At 33.0% G+C, this 23,766-nt stretch overlaps 1 protein-coding gene and 1 long non-coding RNA gene across 2 annotated transcripts; one reads left to right on the plus strand and one right to left on the minus strand.

Annotated features, from left to right (window-relative positions):
* Window positions 1-8,677: 8,677 nt before the first annotated feature.
* Window positions 8,678-10,464, minus strand: LOC145593966 (LOB domain-containing protein 25-like). Its single transcript, XM_081650320.1, has 2 exons — window positions 9,974-10,464; window positions 8,678-8,798 (listed from the first exon to the last, which is right to left on the minus strand). The coding sequence occupies exons 1-2, from the start codon at window positions 10,462-10,464 to the stop codon at window positions 8,678-8,680; spliced, it is 612 nt and encodes a 203-aa protein (XP_081506446.1).
* An 11,593-nt stretch (window positions 10,465-22,057) lies between these two features.
* On the plus strand, window positions 22,058-23,342 carry LOC145595774 (uncharacterized). The gene is made up of 3 exons (XR_014103011.1): window positions 22,058-22,318; window positions 22,422-22,558; window positions 23,137-23,342. It is a non-coding gene; the product is annotated as an uncharacterized LOC145595774 (long non-coding RNA).
* Window positions 23,343-23,766: the final 424 nt, after the last annotated feature.

Raw genomic sequence — 23,766 nt, forward strand, 5'->3', positions numbered from 1 at the left:
CATATTTAAGTATGCATATACAACTTTCTGATGAGATTTCACATAGCATTGTAAGTTCTGAATCGTAGCAAGTTTAATCACCAGAATGAATTCTCCAGCAATGGTAGTCTTGTTCCGGCAGAGATGGAAGACTTGGTCGTGCTTACACAAACTTGAGCAGAATGCAGCCTCTGATGAAGTTGTCTAGCCTTCTTGCGATTGTTTGTCCAAGGTAGAGGATTTAATTTCAATTTTATTGTTCTAGGTTTTTGGTTGAAATTATAGGAATCGATAATTTTTTTGTTGGGGTTTGTTGGACTTTAATTAATGCATGTGGTAGACACTGGTGGTGTGTGGCGTTTTTGTTGGGGTTTGTTGGACTTTAATATGTTAGTTTCATTTCTAGCTATCTTCTTTGATTTCAATTTCATCAGATTTATGAATTATGTAAATTTTTCTCCGATTTCCTTAATTCCTTATTTCATCATTTGTTTATAAGTTAAGTTAAAGAGTTTCTGTCCTTATTTCATCATTTAATCGAATTTGATGTTTGATCCACATAATTTGAGATATAATTATAAAGTATTTAGTAGTTTGCATTTTTTAGAACTTTAGATAATGATTATATGTCGTATACATTTATGATTTGTGTATTCTATGAATTTCAATTGATCGAATATTGCCTTATTGCATGGTTGTAATAGAGTGGCATTGTTTTTTCCAGAGTAATTATGGATGTTATGTTTAGTTAATAAATTTAGATAAAGTTTGCAGTTGGTACTCTCAATTCAACATCATTTTTGGTCTTGCTATTGTATCTTTATTATTATATTTCCTTACTACAAACGTGGATTATGACATACACTTCATATTGATTTACAGAGTTTTTTTTTTTTTTAAATTTTTTTTTTTTTTAATTTACGTTAGAGTAATTTTTCTTTACTATGCATGATACACTAGCCTACTTGCTCAAGTAATTTACTTTTGAGCTCATATATCTACTTTAGATTGTGATTCTAATTGATGAGATGCATATTGGAGGCTTGGTTTTAAACAAACAAGCACATGTGAGCTAGTGTCGGATGATAGATATGTATTTCTTGATTACTAGCACAGAGCTTACATGTATACTGGAATTAACATAAGTGGAAGCAATGGAGAGGTTATGCCAGGCTTCCATCTTACACTTGGTCCTGAGTGAGAATTTCAGGTTAGTCCTAGTATTGAAAATGTTGCTAGATTATCTTATCGGGTCAGCTGATTGATATATTCTTGAGATATCCTGTGTTTTTGCATTTGCAATAGTACCAAATTGGGGGTAGTTTCTAGGTGTAAACTCTTTTATTTACATACTTCGTATAATAGAATCTTAATTAAAATAATAATAAAAAAAATTGGGGATAGTTGATTTTTGTTTGATGTGAATTTGATATAAATGAGTTTACTAGTTTAAGAGCACTTGGTTGAGTTAAAGAGCCATTTTATTACGAAGCTATATTCTCCATATTCTAAGCTATTTGGTGAAAGCAACAAAAGTATTACGAATTGAAGCTTGTGGTATTATACTCTGAGCTATAAAGCCATACTCAAAATATATATTTGGTTTGTTTATTTCATAATACATTTTATGCTATTAAGCCACACTCAAAGTTTGTGGCATTATATTCCGAGCATAAGTGATTGTACATATACTTTATTGATTATTTTATTTACTTTTGAGTATAATATATTTACTTTTATGATTATTCTGTATAAAAAACCGTTGATTATGTTAACTAATTATTCTTACTCTATAATAGCCTACTAGGTCAATAGGTAGAGGAATGTGCAACTGCACAAAAAATATGGGTTCGAATCCCATGTAGGTTCTTCTAATGCTCCAAACCCTTTGATTGTAAATTTATATTTACTTTTTTAAGTTTTTCTAGTTTACTTTTGAGTAATTATTATTTTTTTTTTTTGAGGGATGAGTAATTATTATTTACTTTATAGATGACATTATTTATTTACTTTAATGATATTGCTTTTGAGTTGATATTATTTACTTTAGAGTAATTATGATTTACTTTTGACATATTTTGCTCTACTTTTGATTAAACCTTTACATTGAGCTTCATATACTTCTTTCTCATAACTTGATTTATTTTGTAAGGATATTAAAGTCAATGACCAAAAATTTTGTGCTATTTCCAAGTTTCCATAGTGTCATTACTCATTAAAAGCCAATTAATTGTTTGTATACATTAAGATAATTTGATTTACTTTTTGGTTATTTTAATCTACTTTTGAGTTATTTTTAATGACTCTAGAGTGTTTGATCCTTAACTTAAAAAAAAGTTCATCACTTCATCCCTAGCTTGATATACTCACTTTTTTGTGTTTACTTTTTAGCTATGACTATGATTTACTTTTAAGATGATTTGGTTTACTATAGAGGCTTTTTAATTACTTTTAGAGACAACCTCTGCTGTTTTGGCTGGAAGGAATTTGGCTTTTGTCGCAAGGTACTCTTTAAGGCTTTAAGTCAGTAATATATGTTCTTCGTGTTGTGTTAAAAAAAAAAAAAAAAAAAAAAAAGGACAATTGATTTATTTTTTTTTATTTTTTTTTTACAGCTGGATTCTCAGTTGTAGACGTAAGCTTTTGGTTGAGTTAGTCATCTGACAAGTATGCGTAGTAAAAAAAAATAATAACTTTTAGTACATATGTGACCCAAAATATAATTAAAAGAGGATCTCAATTAATTTATGAACCTGTATGAAATAATTTCTGAAAATTTTTGTTTGTCAAAGTTTTTTTTTTTTTTTTTTTTTTTTTTTGGTGTTTCATCCGGTTCATCCTTTGAGCTAATCCAAATTCGGGGATCAGTTATGGGTGATTAGGTTTCAGTCCCTTCCAAATTGTTGTTGTGGGGATCAAACACAGATTCTCCCTACCAAGTACCAAGTGTAGTGCCAATCACCACTACACCAACAAACAATTGGTATTGTTTGTCAAAGTCTCTACCATGTATAGCAATATAAGGAACCAAAACTATTGTTAATTGAGACTTTAACAAAAAATCCCAAAAATAATTTAGTTAAATGGCATTTTGGCAAAAGATCCCAAAAATGACGCAAATGTGCAGTGATTTCTGAGTATCATTACTACTTTACATACCCCTCTAATAAAATGAATATGCTAACAACATACTATTTGATGAATTATGCAAAAAAAATTATGAAGAAAAGTAAAACATCAAAAACTCAGATCATTGTTTGCAATAACATACACTTAGCTACTTGTAAAAGCTACCTAGATATTATCAACAAATTAAATTTGTAGAAACATAAACATTCTCCTCAAGTCAAGCTATCAGAATTTGCTAATCTTGTAGAATCTTCAGATGAATCGGCTTCTCTTTGGCTCCGGTTCGAAGTCGAGTAGGTCGCCCACCCCATCTGAAGAAATTTGACCACTGCAACATGTATATGAGTTTGTACTTTAGGTTTTTTTCGTAAATTAAATCTAAATGATCAAATTAATGAACGTACAAACTACAAACTAAAAAAAAAAAAAATAATAGATGCATTAAAACGTTACAAGAAATTAACAAGAGAACTTATTATTTCGTATTTGAATATGCAATTTGATTGACAACAGATCGAATTACAGCTTTCCTTGTACTATTATGATCTTAAAATTAAATACTGTATTAAAAAGAAGTCAACTATACACATGTTCGTTCTTTGGTATATATAATTTGATCCAAGCACGCATAAATACTCATGAGAATTCTTTAAACTCTAATTGAAGAAAATTATCTACCCAAAAAAAAATTAAAAAAAAATAAAATAAAAATAATCAACAAAAAAAAAAAGATTAGGGCAAACAATAGAAACCTGCAAGAGTGAACCGGTCTTGGTAATGGTAAGATGTTTAACAACGCCTGTGAAGCTTGAGCTATATCACCAGTAAGAAAAGGCGGTCGCGAAGTAGCCTTATTAATCGGAGGGTCTCCACGGCAGGCAGCGATCTTAGCGCGAACATCATAAAGTTGGTCGTAGTAGAGGGCGAGACTGCCGAGCAAAGTATCAATCACACGTTTGCAACCACCAACAGGGTCTCGAGCACGGGCGTCAGCAGTGTAGGTTATAGCATTGATAGCGTCGTAATGGTACTTAGAATCGACGCTTTTTAAAGTGTCGATGATGCTTTCACGGCCAAAAAGATTGAGAGCGTTGATGGCTTGCTCCTGTTTTTCGATGTCGAAATATGGCGCTAGTAAAAGGCAGTCTGCGTCGCATTGTTGGCCGAGGAGTTTACACATTGTGCAAGAATTGTCGTCGTCGGAGAAAGCATAAGAAGGTGTATAAGCGTCGTTAATTTGCGACGTTGTAGTAAAGTGGTTGAAGTTGTTGGTTGTCATTATGATTTGTGCGGTGGATGAATGGGAGAAGAGAGATGAATTGAAATTATGGGTTTTTATTTATAGAAGAAATGGGTTTTATTCGGGGTTTCTATTCAAGAAATGGGTTCCAAGATTTGAAATCTTGAAATGATTAAGTTATAAAAATGTAATTTTTTGTTGTACTTGGATTCTGGGCTTCAATATATATGCGTAGTTATCATTATAGTGCTGGATAACAAGATAAATTATATATATGTATGGCTAATTAACGACCTACGCTAGAAGCCAAATGATTGCATGCGTTATTAATTAAAGATGGAGCTCGATCTTGAAATTTCTACTAGCTAGACAAAGTTAATTATTGGGTAAAATATAGCTCAAATTCTCAATGATAATAGGGTCAAGGCTAAGCTTAAAAGACTTTAATGGGAGTTTTCATTGAGTAGAGTTGATATATGGCCAAAATATTTTTCCAATTTAATAGGTAAAAAAAAAAAAAAATACTAGTAAAAAATGTTAAAAAAAAATTACATAAATATGGCCAAAAAAAATATTGTTGATTAGTGATATTAATCATTAAAAAAATGCTTTGACAAGCGTGATAATAGAAAAATATCAAATAAAAATTGAAGGAATTACTTAATAATGATTTTGCTTATTATATTTTTTTTAATTGATAGTTTGTTGGCCCGTCCATTATTGACCGACTGGCTTTTGAGTATTGACCCCTCATTGGCCCTATAAAATATGACCCTCTTTGATCAGAACCACACCAACCCTAACCCGACTAGACCCGCCCAATAACTAGGTCTACTCCATGTTGGTGGATTATTGCATTTTTCATTGTAATTACTCAAAGACCCATTGAATTTTTAGGACTGTGATGCTCTAATTATGTCAATTGTAAGCAACAATAATGAGGAAATAAAGCAAGAAACAATAGAGTGACAATATTCTATGAACAAAAACATTATGAGAATTTATAGAAATGCAATAAAATTGTACTAGGACTTTCATTGATGTTTACATATGATGTGACACGATGACTTACAAGGTATTTTAATCTAAATATCACATTTGTTTAACCTTATCACCCAAGGCAACCAACCCCCTAACCACCTTCTCGTGTTTACCCTAAACAGTCACAATTATCTCAAATTTTCTCTATTCCTACAAATACTTGAAAGTGATTATTTTTCTTTCCTTATTTCCAAAAAATCATGCAGTGTATAACACTATATTATACTTGGAAAGAATTATTCTGGTGACATTCGGGAGCGAAATTAGATCGTTGTTGTTGCCCTTTAACACCAAAGAGGAAGATGAATAGGACTCGGGGTTGCCTCATAGGCTAAGGCTAAGTTGATCTGGTCATAATGAATTCAAAAAGCAATTAATAAATAAATACTGTAATGTTAAAAATGTAAAACATCAGAAAATTTTCTTCTTAACCAAGTCTAATACAAATAAAATAAATTTTTAACAAAAGTATTCAAAAATTTTACCATATCCTTACTTAAATTAGCTTTTCAAAAAAATCAGAAATAACTCGGCCTAATGTAAGTACATTTTGGGACTAAAATAAAGTCAAAAGGCAATTGAGATTATTAGGAGAATATGGCAACGCTAAATTTAGTATAGATCTTTCAAAGAAAATAAAAAAATTTCATTTAAAATAATTTTGGACTATCCAAGTTAACTTTCATGCAAATTAAAAAGTAACTACTATACTTACATTCAGGTAATTTACTGATTTGATGTTGTAAGGCTTGATAAATTACAAACCTTAATTTTGGTTCTCTTCCGAAAATAAGGCCTTTTCGTGAATTGGTGTACATTGTGGAGTACCTTACAAAGTGAAAATAATGAAATTTTGTGAAATGAAATCGACAAGAAATAAAATTTATTTTTGGGATTTGCTATGTGTTTAACATTATAGGAACTTTAAGAAGGATATCGGAGAATGATCAAAATAAGACTTTTAGTATTGGAATAGAGGTAAGGAATAATGTAAGTGATTTAAGTCGAAGTGGCTTAGTCATATATAAATTTGTCAATTTCGATGTAGTATTTATAATGTACGACTAAGTGATAAAAAAACCATTGGGACTTGAATCAAATTGGATTGATCCTCTAACAGACATAAAATATTAATGTGACAAAAAAAAATTGTTAGTTCTAATTTCATCCACCTATTATTTATTATCTAACGCTCAATAATTGGCCCTCCTTTATGAGGGGCACTATTACACCCAAATTAATTATACCAATTTTGACCTTTTTAGAGAAGTTTGACCAGGCATGTCAAAAAATATATAAAACTAATAAGGATTATCTGAATCGAGAGGGGAACCCTAACTACTAGAGCTATACCTCCTCTCACCTAATTATATTTTTGATTGTTCAATTATTGATTAATTATATTATTGTCTAATAAATCATGCAAATCATTTTGATTTGGGTCAAATAATTATATACATTTAATTTTGTTAAATGTAGATTATTGTAGATAAGTATCAAACAATTTAGGACATTTAAAATTGGTTATTTCTTCCCTTCTATCTAAGATATTCTTAGCATTTTGTCATAAATCAGTGTAGATAATATATCTGTTTGATTTGGATCAAATAACTATATACATTTAATTTGGTTAAATGTAGAAAAATTATTGTATATAAGTATCAATCACTTTAGGACATAAAATCATGCACTTTAGGACATTTGAAATTGGTTATTTCTTGCCTTCTATCCAAGATATCCTTAACATTTTGTCATAAATCAATGTAGATATTGTTCTAGAATATATTAAAAATTTAAAATGGCCATTACAACTTACTCAGCCCAAATGCTTGGACTATGAAACAAACTAATTACCACCCAAACTATTGAGGCAAAAGGCCCAAGAAAGGAGAAGTGAAGTCAAAGTAGCATTGCATCCATTTGGAATCGTTTTTTGTTTTTAGTTTTTAGTGAAACAAAAAAAAAGGTTTTGTCACTTTTTTGTTGTCAGTTTTCAATATTATTATGAAGTTAATAAATTTGACTACTTTTTAATACATTATAGGAAAATTTGCCAAAAATAACACCACCTTTGGGCGGTCTTCCTATAATAGCACCACATTTTGATTATTTCAAAATAACACCACCTTTCACATGTATTTGCCAAAAATGAAACAAAATTGGTTGGTAACCTGGTTTACAGGTTACCTATGACACGTGTCACATGTCATTGGTCAATTTTTTTTTTATAAAAAAAACTAAGTAATTAAAAAACAAAGTTAAAATTTTTTTTTTTTTAAAAAAAAACCCACCACCTAGCCCCCCTCAAGCCTCTCCCCCCACCCCTACCCACCTTCGTCCGCCGCCGCTCCCCACCCTCGCCACCGATTGACCTCCCCAGCCTTCCCCCTTCCCTAACAACACCCCTCTACACATCCCCCTGCCCTTAAACAACCCACCACCGCTTTCCCGTCATCTTTTCTGGCCCCCCTTCTCGGCCTCTTCTCTTTCCCTTATCCATTTCTGGTGCCCCCTTCCCATCCCCATTTTCGATGCCCCCTACCCATCCCTTCTCCATTTTCAATACCCGGTCCCGTCCCTTTCCTTTCCTAATTTCCGACCCCTATCACCTATCTCCTTCCCCGAAACCATAACCAGTCGAAAATGTTGGTTGTGTAAAGGGAAAGAGCTCGAAATTGGGGATGATGAAGGGAGGGGGGGATTGAATCTGCTACAGGGAGGAGAGGTGGGGGTTGAAATCGGGAACGGGGAAGGGAGGAGCTGAAATCAAGGTGGTGATTTTGGTGGGTACCGGTGACAGGGGGTGGGTAGAGGGGCTAGGAAAGTGGGAAGGGGGGTTTAATTTTTTTGTTTTTTTTAAAGTTTTTTCAAAATAAAAATAAAAATAAATAAATAAACCAATCAAATTAAAACACGTGTCCCTGTAATTCTCACCCCCGCCCTAATGACTCTCTAAACACCCAAAAAAAAAAAAAAAAAAAAAAAAAAAAAAAAAAAAAAAACTTGTAAAACCTATGTGGAGAATCTACAAATTCGTTCTTCAAGTCAGGCCATCTGATGAATCTTCGTCTTTTTCTTGGATCCGGTCGGATTTCGATTTGGTCATCCACTCCATTATCCACACCATCATATATAAGAAATTTAGGCACTGTAACATGGTTAAAATATAAATTACTGAAACCTAGACTTTAATTAATAAAATTTATTTAAGCCTTATAAAATTCATTAAAAAAAATACTAATAAAGCGAAGATAGATACCTAGAATCAAGATCAACCGAAGAAGTCTATTAACACTTGTGAGGTTGAGCTAGATTATCACCAACACGATAAAACTGCGGCGGATCAACCTTAGCTTGAGCTAGTCCAATTTCAATTTCATCATCCACTCCACCATAAGAAATATGATCACTGCAACATAATTAAATTGTGAATTATAACTATTAGAGATTGTTATTTATTTATTTATTTATTTATTTTGCTTCAATTAATTCTGAATTATTAAATTGGACAAACAATTTTGAAAATTCCAAAAATTACTTAAAACGTCACAAGTAATTAGTAATTCAATTGCTAGAACCACATTACGTATTAGAATAAATACATGTTGAGCCCATGAACAACCCACATGTGAGCATTCTTCTTGTCCCACACTAAATACTAAAGGGGGAGTGTAGTGGTTATGAAATCCCACATTGAATGAATTCAAGAGTTACCACCACAATATAAGGCTAAGGGGCTACTCCCCTCATTGCCATATGGTTTTGAGGTAGAACCTCCTTGGTCTTGTAAAGTGGTGGACTTACACTCTCCCGTGACGGGTGCGGCCCAGGCCCGTTTCCAACAATACAACTATCCAATTTATATTTTAAGATCTATTTTAAAAAGCTTAGTTTAATAAGTTGAATTTATAATAATAGAGATGTGAGATTGGTTAAAATAACGTAAACAAAAATTAATTGAATAGAAAATACATTTTTTTTTTTTTGAAGAATAAAAAATACATAGCAACATATATATAAGGTAAAGTTTTGGGTGAGACGGACTCACGTGAGTCCAATATCATGTTTTTGGTGTTGTGGGCCTCGCGATCGGGTTTAGTTAGCCCGCGCATTTTTATTGGACTTTTGTTATTGAGCCCGGTCTCACGTGAGTCCGGTCTCACACAAAACCTTTTGTATATATATATAAAATTCAAAACTAAGCTAAAAATAAGGAGTATAATCCCATGATCATCAAACTATCTTGCAATCATGCCTAACATTACCCAATAGTCCAATAACCATGCCACTACTCTTATTAATACTCCACAAACAAAAGCTAATTACTTGTGTTAACTTACCACGCACTAACAAGTTCGTTGAAGCAGATATTCAAACATAATAGCCAATATTATTATGGATTAATATTAATATTACCTATACTTGTACTATTAATTATAATCTTTAATTTATAGGTAATCCATTAATTAAATTAATAAGAACAAAGAAATTCACTATATAGAATGTCCGTAAACGACTTTGCACAAAATACTCATAAGCATTATAAAGAAGAAAATAAAATCAAAGAAAAAAAATAAAAAAAACCTTAAAAAATCAAGAACAATTGGCTCTTGCAAGTTGGATAAAGAGTCCTCGTCTAATAAGACTTGCGAAGCTTGAGTATGATCATTACCAACAAGATAACGCGTCGGATCAACCGGATTAATGGGGGTTCCATAATTAAGATGTTTAATGTACAAGAGCAAGTCGCGAACATCACGAAGTTGGTTGTAGAAGAAGACGATGTTTCTGTGCAAAGTTTCTATTATAGGTATGCAACCACCAACGGGGTCTCGAAGACGAGCGTCAGCATTGAAGGCTATAACTTTGATAGCAAGGTAATGTTGCTTAGAATTTATGTCTTTTAAAATTTCTTTGATGTAATCATAACTAAAAACTTTGAGGATGTTGGTTGCTTGTTGCACCTTTTCGGCGGGGAAATATGGCGCAAAAAGGCAGTTTGCGTCGCATATATGTCCTTGGATTTGGCACATGGCGCAACCACGTCTTTTTGCAACGCTTTCGAGTGTGTTCATCATAGATTTTGTGGTGGATGAAAGGAAGGAGATTGAGGGAGAATTTTTCGGTGAGAATCAAGTAGGTGTAAATAATAATGAAATCTCAAGTAAAGAGATTTTTAAGGGTTTTTTTTTTTTTTTTTTTTTTTGAATAAAGATTTTTAAGGTTTATATAGACACTAGTTTTTTTTTTTATTTTTTTATTTTTTGGGGAGATAAATATGGACACTAGTTTGTGTCGACTTTTTTGGAATTAATGTTAAATTTTTTTTGACAATTAAATATTATTTTAATGATAAAACATTGGAATATATACTTTATAAAAAATATTTTAATAAAAAAAATATGGTAGTTGGGAGGTGAAAAATAAAATATGAAATGTCAAGTGTTGTTATTTTGTAGCCAGGATAATTGTTTAGCTTATATATGATAAAATATGATACGATTATAAGATTGTATACTATTTATAATTCTATCATGTATTTTTATTCACCATTATTTAAACTCAGATTATATGCAGATTCTTAATTTTTGGACCTACGCAATGCCCTATTAATGCAGTGGCGGATCCAGGAAGTTATATGGGGTTACGGGATTAGCCTTGTTAAAAAAATATTATCAAATACAAAATTTGCCATATTAGCTAGAGTTTTAATTATTATCAATTCTTACTCTTATTCGTCATTGTTTGTTTTCCACCCCTATATTATAACTACACATATATACACTAAAATATACTTGTAATATTTTTTTTTTGAGGGAATATAATTGAATTAAGTACAGCTAATCGGCTAATCGCATACACTTACTTTGATACATTACCACAACATAACACATGAGTATATTATTTATTAATTGCTCAATATGCAGTACAAGAAAATTAACAAATGAAAAATACCAAAGGTTTTCTATTTTTAAAGAATTGATATAAATTTGTGTGGAAAAAAAAAAATTAAAAGTACAAAGAAAATTATTATCACATGATTCACATCCATGAGCATATAGGATTCAGAGCATCTCTAATGGTAAGCTACAAAGGCTTGTCCTTGTAGCTTACCTTGATACAAAAAAAATTTCAAGCTAATTTTTTTTAAGCTACAAAGTGCTCCAATGGTTAGCAATAGAATATTGTAGCTTGGAAAAATAAAAAAAAATAAAAAAAAAATAATTTCTATCATACACATGTCATAATATAAGAGGATGGAGTTTTCTATAGAAAATCAAGCAGTGTAGCTTGTTTAAGCAACGTTGCTTAATCTAGCTACATCATTATTGTCACTCCAATGGTAAGCTACATGCTTACAATTTAATTTAATTTGCAAGCAAGTCCTTTTTGTATACCATTGGAAGAATATTTTTTAAAAAAAAAAATTAAAAGAAAACAAAAGAGCACACCTAAGAGCCGAGGTGTCCATAAAAGTGTTCTTTTTTTTTTATTTTTTTTATTTCAATCTACAGCCATCCAGCGTGCGCTAGACTGTTTGACAGTAACTAAGAGACCAGTTATTTATAAAACTGGTCTCTTTTGATTTTCACCACACTAACAGAGTGATAGCGCGCTGCACGCCAAAATGTTAGACTTGTTACTATGGAAGTACCTGAGAGACCTGTTATTATTTTGCTAACAGATTTTTTAATTTTTTTTTTTTTAAGAATGGGGGTACAACTGTACCTCTGTAGTACCCCTGGATCCGCCACTGCCTAGTAGGTAGTTGTATATGAATAATTGTAGATCAATCACAACTCTAATACGTGTTCCACACTTCCACTGATTTAATAGTACTATGTTTTATAAAATAAATAGGAATTTGATTAAGGGAATGTAAAACAGTGATAGCTAACACATGTCAAACAGTGATAAATCTAATAATTTAAATATTAAAATTAAACAAACGTTATTTATGTAATTAACTTAAAACAAGTCAACCTTTTATTTAACAAAGAGTAAGTAACATTTACAAAGTATTTTAATTTGCTCAGAATCGAGACGTTTTAAGGCTTCGTTGACTCTATTATACCCAAAAACTTTGAGAACGTTGGAAGCTTGCTTCTCCTTTTCCTTTCCGTTTTCGCCGTCCCGGGGAAAATGTGGCCCTAAAAGGCATTTAGCGTCGCATTTCCTACGACGGAGGTTGCATAAGGCGCAAGAGCTTCTTTTAGCGTCCATGATTTTTGCGCTGGATCAAAGGGAAAAATTGATCGATAGAGATTTTTATGGTGAAAATGATGAAGTTAGTTTAGTAATGAAATGTCAAGTAGAATTATTGGTTTTATAAGAGGTACTTCCTCTGTTCTTTTTTACTCGATCTGTTTCTTTTATCACGCTTGCCAATGCAAATCTTTAACGATCAATAACTTTAATTCTACATAAGTAAAAAATATAAAAGTTATATATTAAAGTAGCTATTGAGACGAATTCAAAAAGATCCAACATGAATTTTTTTTGAAAAATTAGAAATAATAATCCCAACTTTGATTAATTTTGTTAGAATAATCTCAACTTTGAATTATTCTAGATTAATCCAAACTTTGGGGGTCTCTCTTTTTCTTCAATCCTAAAAACCGGTGACCGGTTGAATAGGTTAATTTTTAAAATTCTTTTTAAAAGTGACACGTGTCACATGTTAATTGGTTAAAAAAATTAAAAACAAAATAATAAAATAAAAAACAAACAAAATAATAAAAAAAAAACAAGTGATCCCAGCAAAACTCTTGACGGAGTTGACGCCAATAATCTGCCACCCCTCAACGCCGGCAGCCACCTCAACTCCACCCATTTCCCCCTACCCTCGCCTGAACACCGCCACCCACTGTTACCCCTCCCACCGCAGTCCAGTTGTGCTGGTTTTCCCCTAAAAATCCTCTCGCCACTGTCACCAATTTCATTAACCCCGGCTAGCCACGAAATCCGGCCACCTGTACGTTGGTCGGTCGTGAACCTCCCTTAAAACCCCTCCCCTACTCTCGAAAACACCTAAATCCCCCTTGAAACCTCCGTTTTCGTGGCTGGTGGCTGCAATTTTGAAGATTCGTGGCTGTGATTGTGGGTTTAGTGCTGCGATTTTGGGGTTTAGTGGCTGTGATTGTGGGTTTCGTGCTCAATTGAACCATACCCATCTCACCTAAGACCAACCCTAGAAGATTGTTTAGCCATTAGAGATGAACTCTTGAAATTTGAACGATTTCCTATAGAATTTGCCAAATATCGCAATGAGAGATAAAACCCATAACCTTATTCTTCAAATGTGATTAATGGGTCAGAGAAATTAGAGGCTTCAGCTCAGAAATTGAGCGTTTTGGATGGTTTAGTGAGCATTGTTCTTTCCCAGAATAATACTACTGATTTTGGGGTTTCAATTCGATGGCTGCGTGGGGGAATGGGAGGGGTTTCGGGGAGGGGGGAACACGGCGACGCAAGGGGTGAGGCGACACGCCGTTCCGGCGAGGGAAGGGCGGCGTACTGGTAGTGGTGGTGGAGGTTAGGGTGGGACGGTGGAGGAGGAGAGATTGGCTGGGTTTTTCTTTTTTTTTTTGTTTTTTTGTTTTTTGTTTTTTTTTTTAATATTTGGACCAATTAGGACTTGACATGTGTCAAACGACCTGATATAGTAGCTCATTGACTTTTGTTGACCGATTAGGGATTGTAGAAAAAGAATAACCCCCAAAGTTCGAATTATTTTAGAATAATCCAAAGTTGGGATTATTGTAGCAAAATTGATGAAAGTTGGGATTATTATTTCTAATTTTTCCTATGTTTTTCCTTACATATTATTCACAATTCACGGTCAAAGGAGGGTGGTGAACAGTGTAAAAGTCAAAGCGGGTCAAGTAAAAAAGAACGGAGGAAGTATATGTTAATATATACTTCCTCCGTTTTATTAATATTGCAACAAGCAGGAAATTACGCATCCCAATACACATTTTATATGCTAAATATCTATAATTGTGTAAGAGTAAAAATTATAAAAAGTTGATATTGTGAAAGTATTTTATGAGACGAATCCAACAAGATCCCACATGACTATATTTTGCTTAACGTATAAATCATATTATATGGCCAAACAAGAGTGATAAATAGTGCAAAAAGTCCATTGTTGCAATATTAAGTTATAACATAACGGCGGAAGTATATCCTAGTAGTACATGATTGCTTTTTTTATTTTGGGTTTTTGTTCGATCAAGAATCAAGAAATTGTTCGATCAAGAATCAAGAAATGGGTTTCAAGAAATGATTTCATTAAATAATTCTGTTTTACCAATGTGATATTTTTTTTTATTTGTTCTTGGATTTAAATGAGGTAAATTAAACGTGGGTATTTCAATAGTTATATACTGTATGTTGTTGGATACTCTATAATAATCCATTGTAAACCATAACCATAAAAAAACTTAAAAAATAGTATTTCAATTTGGGAAAAATAAGGTGAATAGAACATGTTTGGGCTTAAGGAATATAATTAGCCCAATGATTTAATGAATACAGTTTAGGCTATTAATTGCGTAGGCTCAATGTTTTTACAAATAACTAGTGAGTAGCCCGGGTGTTGCCCGGCCCCGGGATACTACTTCTCTAGTTTTGCAAGTGCTAATTTTTTACATCATTTAATAGTGTGTATGTAGTATGTATATTTAATACTTTTATAGTATAATATTATTGAGTGTGCAACATTAAAGTATAAACGACTAGATGGTTAAATAATAACATTTCTTCAAAGAGGTCAAGCATTTGAACCTTCTCATGCATATAGCTTTTTTCAATATAGTTGATGCAATATTAAGTATTGTTGGTAGTGCGGATGATGTGGCATATTGAGGAATTGAGTGGATGAAGTAGCATAATAAGGAGTTTAGTGAGTGACGTGGCGTAGGGAGAGGGTCTAAGTGGCGTAGAGACGTTTTTAGAAACGCCTTTTAATATATTAGTATAGATTGAATAGCACTTTGACTTTCAAAATTCAAATAATCAGCAAGTTTACGGAGTACATTTTTTATGGGTAATTCTATACATAGCCCTTAGAGCTATATATCAGCATTTAAAACACTTTTGAAAATTGTCTAAAACTAGGAATTCATGACAAAAACACGTGTAGATCAGTGTAATTAGTGTGTTGTTGTCATGATTTTCTAAATTTAAACAATTTTTAAGAGTGTTTTAATGCTTTTATGTAACCCCGAGAGCTATGTATAGAATTTTAAATATTTTATTTATAAATTTCTTAAATATTGAGGGATTACATATGCGATATTCATTATAAATAATTGAATACAAATACTAGTTACTGAGCCAACTAATTGATTTAGTGCCAAAGGCTCAAAATAAATATTACTTATGTCTTTTATTATGTGCAATAAAAAAGGAAAATATGTATTTTAGTATGTTTTTTATCATGATTTTCTAAATTTTAACAATTTTTAAAAGTGTTTTTAATGCTTATATGTAGCCCTAAGGGCTATATACAGCATTACCCTTATTATTTGTGACATATAAATTTTTTATTTGCTGCACATAATAAGAAGCGGATGTAGTATGTACAATGAATCAAGTCAACCTAATACATACTACCATAAGTCATAAACTCATAATTCTATATTTACCAAACAATTATCACAGTACAATATATTTTTTTCTCCAAGTAAAAGGAATTGAACTCACGATCTTGAACATCAATTGTAAACACTTTAACCACCAGGTCTTCTCCATCTTCCTTTTTTCCAGTGGTTGGCGTTTATGATTTCGGTGTTGCGCCTGGCTAAGAAGTGGGAGGGGTTGGTGCAGTTCTTTGCTTTCTTATGGGCCATCTGGCTCGCTAGGAACAGAATCCGGTTTCGACAACAGGTAGTTTCCCAGGATGACATTTTCCTTTTGGCCTCCCTGTGGACTGAGAGAGGTATGCAAGCCCAGGAATTCCGGAATTGTCTATGCGGTAATCCTCGGAGTTGCCTTTTTCAGAAGGGTGTCTCTGCCATACTTTGTGGTTCATCTTCAGGGTACGAGATCTGCTTGATTTGTGATGGAGCGTGGTCGCCGGAGGATAATAGGTCAGGAGCGGGCTGGATTATTAGACATTGTGACTCGCCTACTGTTCTAGGGGGAGCTCGGGCTTCTACCTCGTCTTCTGCCTTTCATGCTGAGCTACAAGCCTTTTTCTGGGGTTTACGCCATGCTCGGTCTCGCGGCTTTCGCCGGATTCTTGTTTTCTCTGATTGTGAAGTTCTGTGTCAGACGTTGGCTCAAAAACATCGTCAGGACATCTCGGTCCATTGGCTGCTTGGTGATATTAGAGATCTTTTGACCATGATAGATTCCTGCAAGATTCAGCAGATTCCCAGAGCTTGGGTATCCCCGGCTCATTAGTTAGCAGGAAAAGCCCGGGATCGTGAATTTCTTTTTTGGTCTTTTTAGGTTTGTTTGTTGTATTTGTTTCCTTGTTCTCTTTGTCAAAAAAAAAAAAAAAAAAAAAAAAAAAAAAAAAAAAAAAACCACTAGGCCACCTCTTTTTTTATATTGTTAATTATATTGCACACAAGTTGCTATTTTCTTAAGAAGTGTGGGTGGGGTGGGGGTTGTCCCCCCTTATTTATCTTGATTTGTTGTAAGTCATTCTCGTTTTTATCCTTGTCCTTGCCCTTGCCTTTGCCTTTGCCCTTGTCCTTGCTTTTGTCCTCTTCCTCTTGCTCTTGTTCGTCCAAAGATGAAGACATTTTGGTTTATCTGTTTATTTAATTGAATTGATAAGAAATCATTAGTATTGTTGAAATCAAACAATCATAAGCTTTATTCTAAAAAATCAAAATTAAAAAAAAAATCTTTTAACAAAATTATGCCAGAAATTGACCATCTATCTTGCATAAATTTAACTTTTCAAATAAATCAGAATAAACCAATGCAAGCAAAATTTAGGGCTAAAATAAATATCAATGAAAAAGCAATTGAAATTATTACGAGAGTATGACCAATAAACATAGTATTATTGATTTTTCAAAGTAAACTCTAAATGGTTAATTTAATATAATTTTGGATCATACAAGTTTAATTTCATAGAAAATATAGAAATTATACTTACATTCAGGTAATTCACTGATTTGATGTTGTAAGACTTGATAGATTAAGCCTTAAATTTTGTTTTCTTTTGAAAGTGACCTTTGTGAATCGGGAAATTGACAAGTGAAAATTATGAAAGTTTGTAAATTGGAAACGGCGAAAAATAAGAATATATGGGATACACATTTTCAATAAAGAATATGATCTATTAAGAATTATATTGGAGAATGATATTGGAGAATGGTATTGGAATAAAGAAGGGGAAAATGTTAGTGATTTTTCTAGAGTGACCGAGACATATATAAATTTGTCATTTCGATGTAGTATTTATAATGTATGTGACGACGTAATAAGGATTGGTCCTTTGACACGACATCAAGAATTAACGTGACAAAAAATCACGGTTATAATTTCATCCACCTCTCTTTTATTTTAATAGTGATGAATATTTTGAATGTAAAACTAATACTGACCCGGCCCTCTAACCGTTATAACTAAGGGCCTGTTCACATTTACTAAATTGAGCTGAACTGAATTGAACTGAACTGATTAGAGCCGAACTGAACTAAACTGAACTTATTGGAGCTGAATTGAACTGAACTGAACTGAACTAAGCTGAAATGAATATTTTATGAGAGAGAAATCAGGAGCCGAACTGAACTGAACTGATTAGAGCTAAACTGAACTGATTAAAGCTGAACTGAACTGAAATTAAGTAAATGTGAACAGGCCCTAAGTTTTAATTATTTAATTATTTATTAAGTACATTATTGTCTAAGAAATCATACAAATCTCTTTGATTTGTATCATAAAATATACACAATTTTTTTATTTGGTTATTGTAGATTTGTATCAAACACTTTAGGACATAAACCATCATGCAATTAAGGACATTAGAAATGGGTTATTTCTTGCCTTCTATGTAAGATATCATAAGAATTTTGTCATTAATCAATATAGATATTGTATTAAAATGGTAATATTGAAAAAAATTGTCAAGAATAAGCAAACCTTTGCACAATTAGCTTAATATCAAGGATTTTTTCACATTTGCTACCACCTAAAACGCCTAGCTTCAGATTTGCTACCGTTTTAAATTTTTTTTTTTTTTTTACTTTGCTACCACCTAAATTAGAGTTTGTTAGATATCTCTACCCCATGCCTTACACCGTTACCACTCCCGTCCAGCCACCCAACTACCACCCCTTCCCCTCAACTGCCACCCCTCCCCTTCCCCCCTGCTTGCGGCCGCTGCCCAAAACAACGGCCGACGTCGGCGACCCCACCCCCTCCCTTTCCCCCACCCACGAAGCTAACCCCCCCTCCCTTTCCCCCACCACAAAGCCCACCCCCACTCCCTTTCCCCCACCCACCGAAGCCAACCACCACAAAATTCAGCCCCCTCCCCGTTACCTCCAGCAGCCACCAATTCGCACCCACCCCAACACCAGCTCCGCCACCAAATTCGCACCATTTCGCAACACCACCACAGCCACCAAATTTGCAAACCCCCAATTCACAAACCCTAAACCACCAAATTCGCAAACCCTTAATTCACAAACCCTCAATTCATTTGGGTGGCTTCAGGTTTAGGGTTAGGGGTGGTTTCAGGTTTAGGGTTCGATTCCGGTGGGGTAACGGGGGGGGCTGATTTCGGTGGGGGACGGCTTCGTGGGTGATGGGGTTGGCTTCGTGGGTGGTGGCGTGGGTGAGGGATAGGGAGGGGGGTTGGCTTAGTGGGTGGGGAAAAGGGAGGTGGTGAGGTCGCCGCCGGCTGAATCTTTTGGCGCCGGCCCGCCGGCAGGGGGGAGGGTGGCAGACTGGCAGTTGAGGGGATGGGGGTCGGTGGCAGTGGGGTGGCTGGGTTTTTTTTCTTTTTTTTTTAATTTTTTTTTTAATAAACTTAAGAAACTTAATGGAAATCCTAACGGATTCCGTCAAGTGGTAGTGATATCTAACAAACTCTAATTTAGGTGGTAGCAAAGTAAAAAAAAAATTTAAAACTGTAGCAAATCTGAAGCTAGGCGTTTTAGGTGGTAGCAAATGTGAAAAAATCCTAATATCAATAAGCAATCCTTTGATAAACTAAAAATAAATAGACTTTTAAAAAGGATCTTACAAAAATTAGTAATGACCTATTCGTTTTGGGTTTAACCGATTTTTTGGGATAATTATGCCATGTTTGATGTTTCATAAATTTTAATTAATTTTAAAAAATAAAAACAAATTAAATCCCCTCCCCCTACCCATGCCCTGCCCCTGCTAGCCAAGCACAAATACCCTCCCTAACTCAAAGGCCGGTCAACAAATTAACCTACCCATCGGTGCACCTACCCCCTCCGGCCCTCCCTGAATACATACAACCAAATATTAATTCACCTCCTTTAAAAGTCAACTGATGGACAAGCTAAGTGGTGCTTGAATAAGAAAAAGTGACTATATTTGGTAGGTTGTAGGTCATTTGACCTATATTAAGAAAATATCCTTTAGTTTATCAAAATACTTGCTTATTTTGAGCTAATCGTGCAAAGGTTTTTCTATTCTTGACAATTATATATCCTATACTAAAGTGGCATCTTTTTTGGGTGGAATTTTTCCCTGCTAAATTCTTTTTTTTTTTTTTTTTGGCAAAATCATTAATTTATCTACAAAGTTGGGCCTTTAAGACCTGCTCAACCTAAGTTGCATGGACTACCCGCAAATTTTAAATTGGACCGGCATCCAGCCATAGCTTGCTAGTCCCACAACCAAAAATAAAAATGTATTATAACAAAATTGAACAAGTATTATAACAAAAATGAACATTTAGTAATTGAACATATATAAAAAAAGTGGATGGTCCTCTCCAACAAAAATGAACATTTCTTAGAAAAAATTGAACATTTAATAATTGATATTATTTTAAAAGTAACATTGAAACTGGAAATGTATATCAGAAAATTGAAATGAATATTTCATCAAATAACAATGAACACTTTTTTTTTTATTTTTTTTTATAGTATTTTAAATGCAATGAATTCCAAATCAAAAGAAATATCTAAAACTTGAAATTAACATTGCAATATATTAAAATGAACATTTATAATATTTCCTCCGTTCTTTTTTTTATTGCACCATAAGGGGGGTTTCACGCTTGCCAGTGCATTACTTTGGCTATTAATATCTTTAATTATACTTTTGTAAAAATTATAAAAAATTGATATTTGAAAAGTAGATTTCGAGATGAATGTAACTAGATCCTACATGACTATGTTTTTCCTAATGGATAAATCACAAAATATGGTCAAAGAAGATTAAGTGAATAGTGTAAAAGTCCTTATGGTGCAATAAAAGAAAAACGGAGGAAGTATATAAAATAAACAGACTATGAAATTGCAAAAAAAAATTGTACATCTAATATTATATGAATGGACATTTCAATTGTAAATAACAGTGAATGTATAAATCAACATTTTTTAAAGCTCCAAGTAAAATCATACTGTATGAAAATAATGAATATTTATTTTATAAGAATGAACATGATACTTTATGAAAATGAACATTTAATTATTGAGAAATACAAAACATACGTAATACAAATGAACATCTAATTTCATATTTTTGAAAATTAAAATAAATAAATGAATAAATTTTAATTATTAACGTTATATACAAATAAACATTCAATTTTATGATTATGAACATTTTGTTAATATTAACTTGAACATCATTAATATACTTTTCAATAGTAAATTATTCACAAGTGGACATAAAACATATGAGAACGAATGAACGTATATTTGATTTTATCCCTACCTTATAAAAAGTGGGAAAATGCTCTTATGAACAGTGTTAGGACATATATACCCCTCAAAATATTTATTTACCTATATACCCTTATTAATGTATACTGCTTGTTTGTCATTAGGCGTTATTGCGCTTTTCCTCCTCCTTTCTTCATGCGCCCTTTTCTCTCCTTCCTCCTTTATTTCTCTACTCTCGCTCCTCTATTGAAGAGAACGATTAGTTCTCCATTGAAGCGCCAACCAAGCTTTTTCTCCTCCATTGAAGTAGCTTCTGCGGTGTGGTAAATTTTTAATTTTTTTAATTTCAAAATCTGGATATATAGTTGATTCAATTGTTTGCTAAAAAAAAAGTTAATTTATTTGTCACTTGTCAGTATAATCAATTTAGGATTGTTTTGCTTTTGCCTTTCCACCTTCTTTACTTGCATCTAATCAGAATTCTTTCTGACCTTAACTAGAAGCTTTTCTTCTCTCATATTATAATAATTTTGGTTGAAATTTGTGTTCATTTTTAATCTACTTTGTTCTACTTCATTAATTTCTTTGTCATAAATCGCATACTTCTTTATTAGAATTTTTTATTTTCTTTTGTAACCTATAAAATCTTCGTCTAAATTGAACTTTAAAATTGTAACTAATATTTCGTAATTTTAAGATTATGTTTCCAGATTTCTTTCAATCACACATAGCTTTTACTGTTTAGCACATCTTTCATGTCAATTGAGATTCAAAATGAGGTAGTTTCTCTATATCATACATGTGTGTAGTATAGGACTAGAAAGATTTAATGTATTGCGAAGTCTGATGTCGGCTAGAGTTTGATGAAAACGAGTCATGCCAAAGGTTTATATAGCCTCCCCTGATGATCTCTATTTAAAAGGTATGGCTGCTAGATACGGCATTGAGAATTAATGATATGAACACATGATGCTTATATATATATCAATGAATGTGTCAATGTGTGTATGTGTTTTTGTTTGCAAATGTGATTAAACACTCTGAGAGGGAGACGCATGGCTTCAATGGATTATTGGCCTTCTATAAGGTAGTCTTACATGATCACTTTTGCACATGTTGATTGTCCGGAAATCTTACATTCTTGGTGTTGCCTGTAACTTTCTCTCTTGTATTCGCTCTTTGTTCTACAGATTATTTGCAATGTTATTCTTCAATGTGAACAGAGGTGATTTTATATTCTTGTGGAGGGTTGCTTACTTAGAAAATAAATGTTGGTCATATAGTTATGCCGGTAAATGGAAGAACTATGCTCATCAAGTTACCTAAGGTAATTGTGTTCCTCATAATTTATTTAGTTATTTGGTCAATTTTGGGTGAATTGCCCCTACATAGTACTGCATATTGCATCAAGTATTGAACTTGGAAGGGTAAAGACTATGGTTAATTTAGTTTCTTATGAGAATTTTGCAGTCCATTATATACTTTGTTTAGGTCACCTTAATGTGAGTTTCTGTTCATAAATGGGAGAAGTAAGCTCATTATAAGTTAAAAGGTAAGTCTGCTTCGATAAAAATGGCACTTGTGCTCCTCAAGATTTGCGTTGTCATTTGGGGAAAGGGAATTGATGAATTACCCAATATAGATCCATTAAGAGTGTTCCTTGTAGTCCTGAGTTGGAAGGGTAAAGGCAAATGTTGTTATACTTGATTTGTCATGAGCAGTTCATTGCATTCGTAGTGCACTGTATTATCCTGATGTGAGTTTCCGAACAATTATGGTAGAAGTATTCTTACTGTAAGCTAAAAGGTAATTGTGTTTAAACAAAATGGGTTATTGTGCTTCTCAAGATCGTCTTTGTTATTTGTTCAATCTGCCTTATTATATGTTTTTGTATGATGATTTTAGGGTCACCATGCATCAAATTACTGAAGAAAAGGAAGATGGGGAGTATCTTAAGGAGGAAGAAACTAAGCCTTCCAATACAAGGCTGGTCACTCAGCCTTCTAGCGCGTTCTGCTCTCTATTTTAAGTGTTTTGTGACAAGGTTGATGTAATAAACCTATGCAGTTGGTTTTATATAGTGAATGCGCATTTAATTTTCTCTTGGAACATATGATGATTTAGTTTTTCCATTAGAGCATATTTTGGTTAGGAAAATATAGATTGTATCTACCCTATACTTGTCCTCTGCATTTCTCAAGATTGAATTTTCAACATGAAATACTTTGAAACATATGAATTATCATATCACTTTTGGGACCAACATCTCATAGCAGATATGCTTGAGTTTGCAATGGCTATCTCCAATTCCATCTTATTTAGCTCTTTTTTGTAGTTCTTTATTGTCGTTGTATATTAGATATAAAGTTGGAACAAATTTCTAATAGCACACATTACCTGAGCTAGGATTTGAGTGACTTTTAGTACACGAGATTTACGTTGGTCTTTTGATGGCCAGTATAGTGTATATGGACAATGTTATACATATGGGGGAGAGGGAGGGAAAGAAAGAGAGATATCATGATATACCCTCAA

This window comes from Chenopodium album, chromosome 19, assembly GCF_948465745.1.
Source record: "Chenopodium album chromosome 19, dcCheAlbu1.1, whole genome shotgun sequence".
In the NCBI taxonomy this organism is placed as follows: domain Eukaryota; kingdom Viridiplantae; phylum Streptophyta; class Magnoliopsida; order Caryophyllales; family Amaranthaceae; genus Chenopodium; species Chenopodium album.

What these genes read in the sequence shown, in the direction of transcription:
- LOC145593966 (XM_081650320.1), bottom strand. Translation starts at nt 10,464, where the DNA reads ATGAACACACTCGAAAGCGTTGCAAAAAGACGTGGTTGCGCCATGTGC. An exon ending in ATTGTTCTTGATTTTTTAAG is followed by an intron (nt 8,799 to 9,973) that starts GTTTTTTTTATT and finishes ATTATGTTGCAG; the next exon opens with TGATCATATTTCTTATGGTG.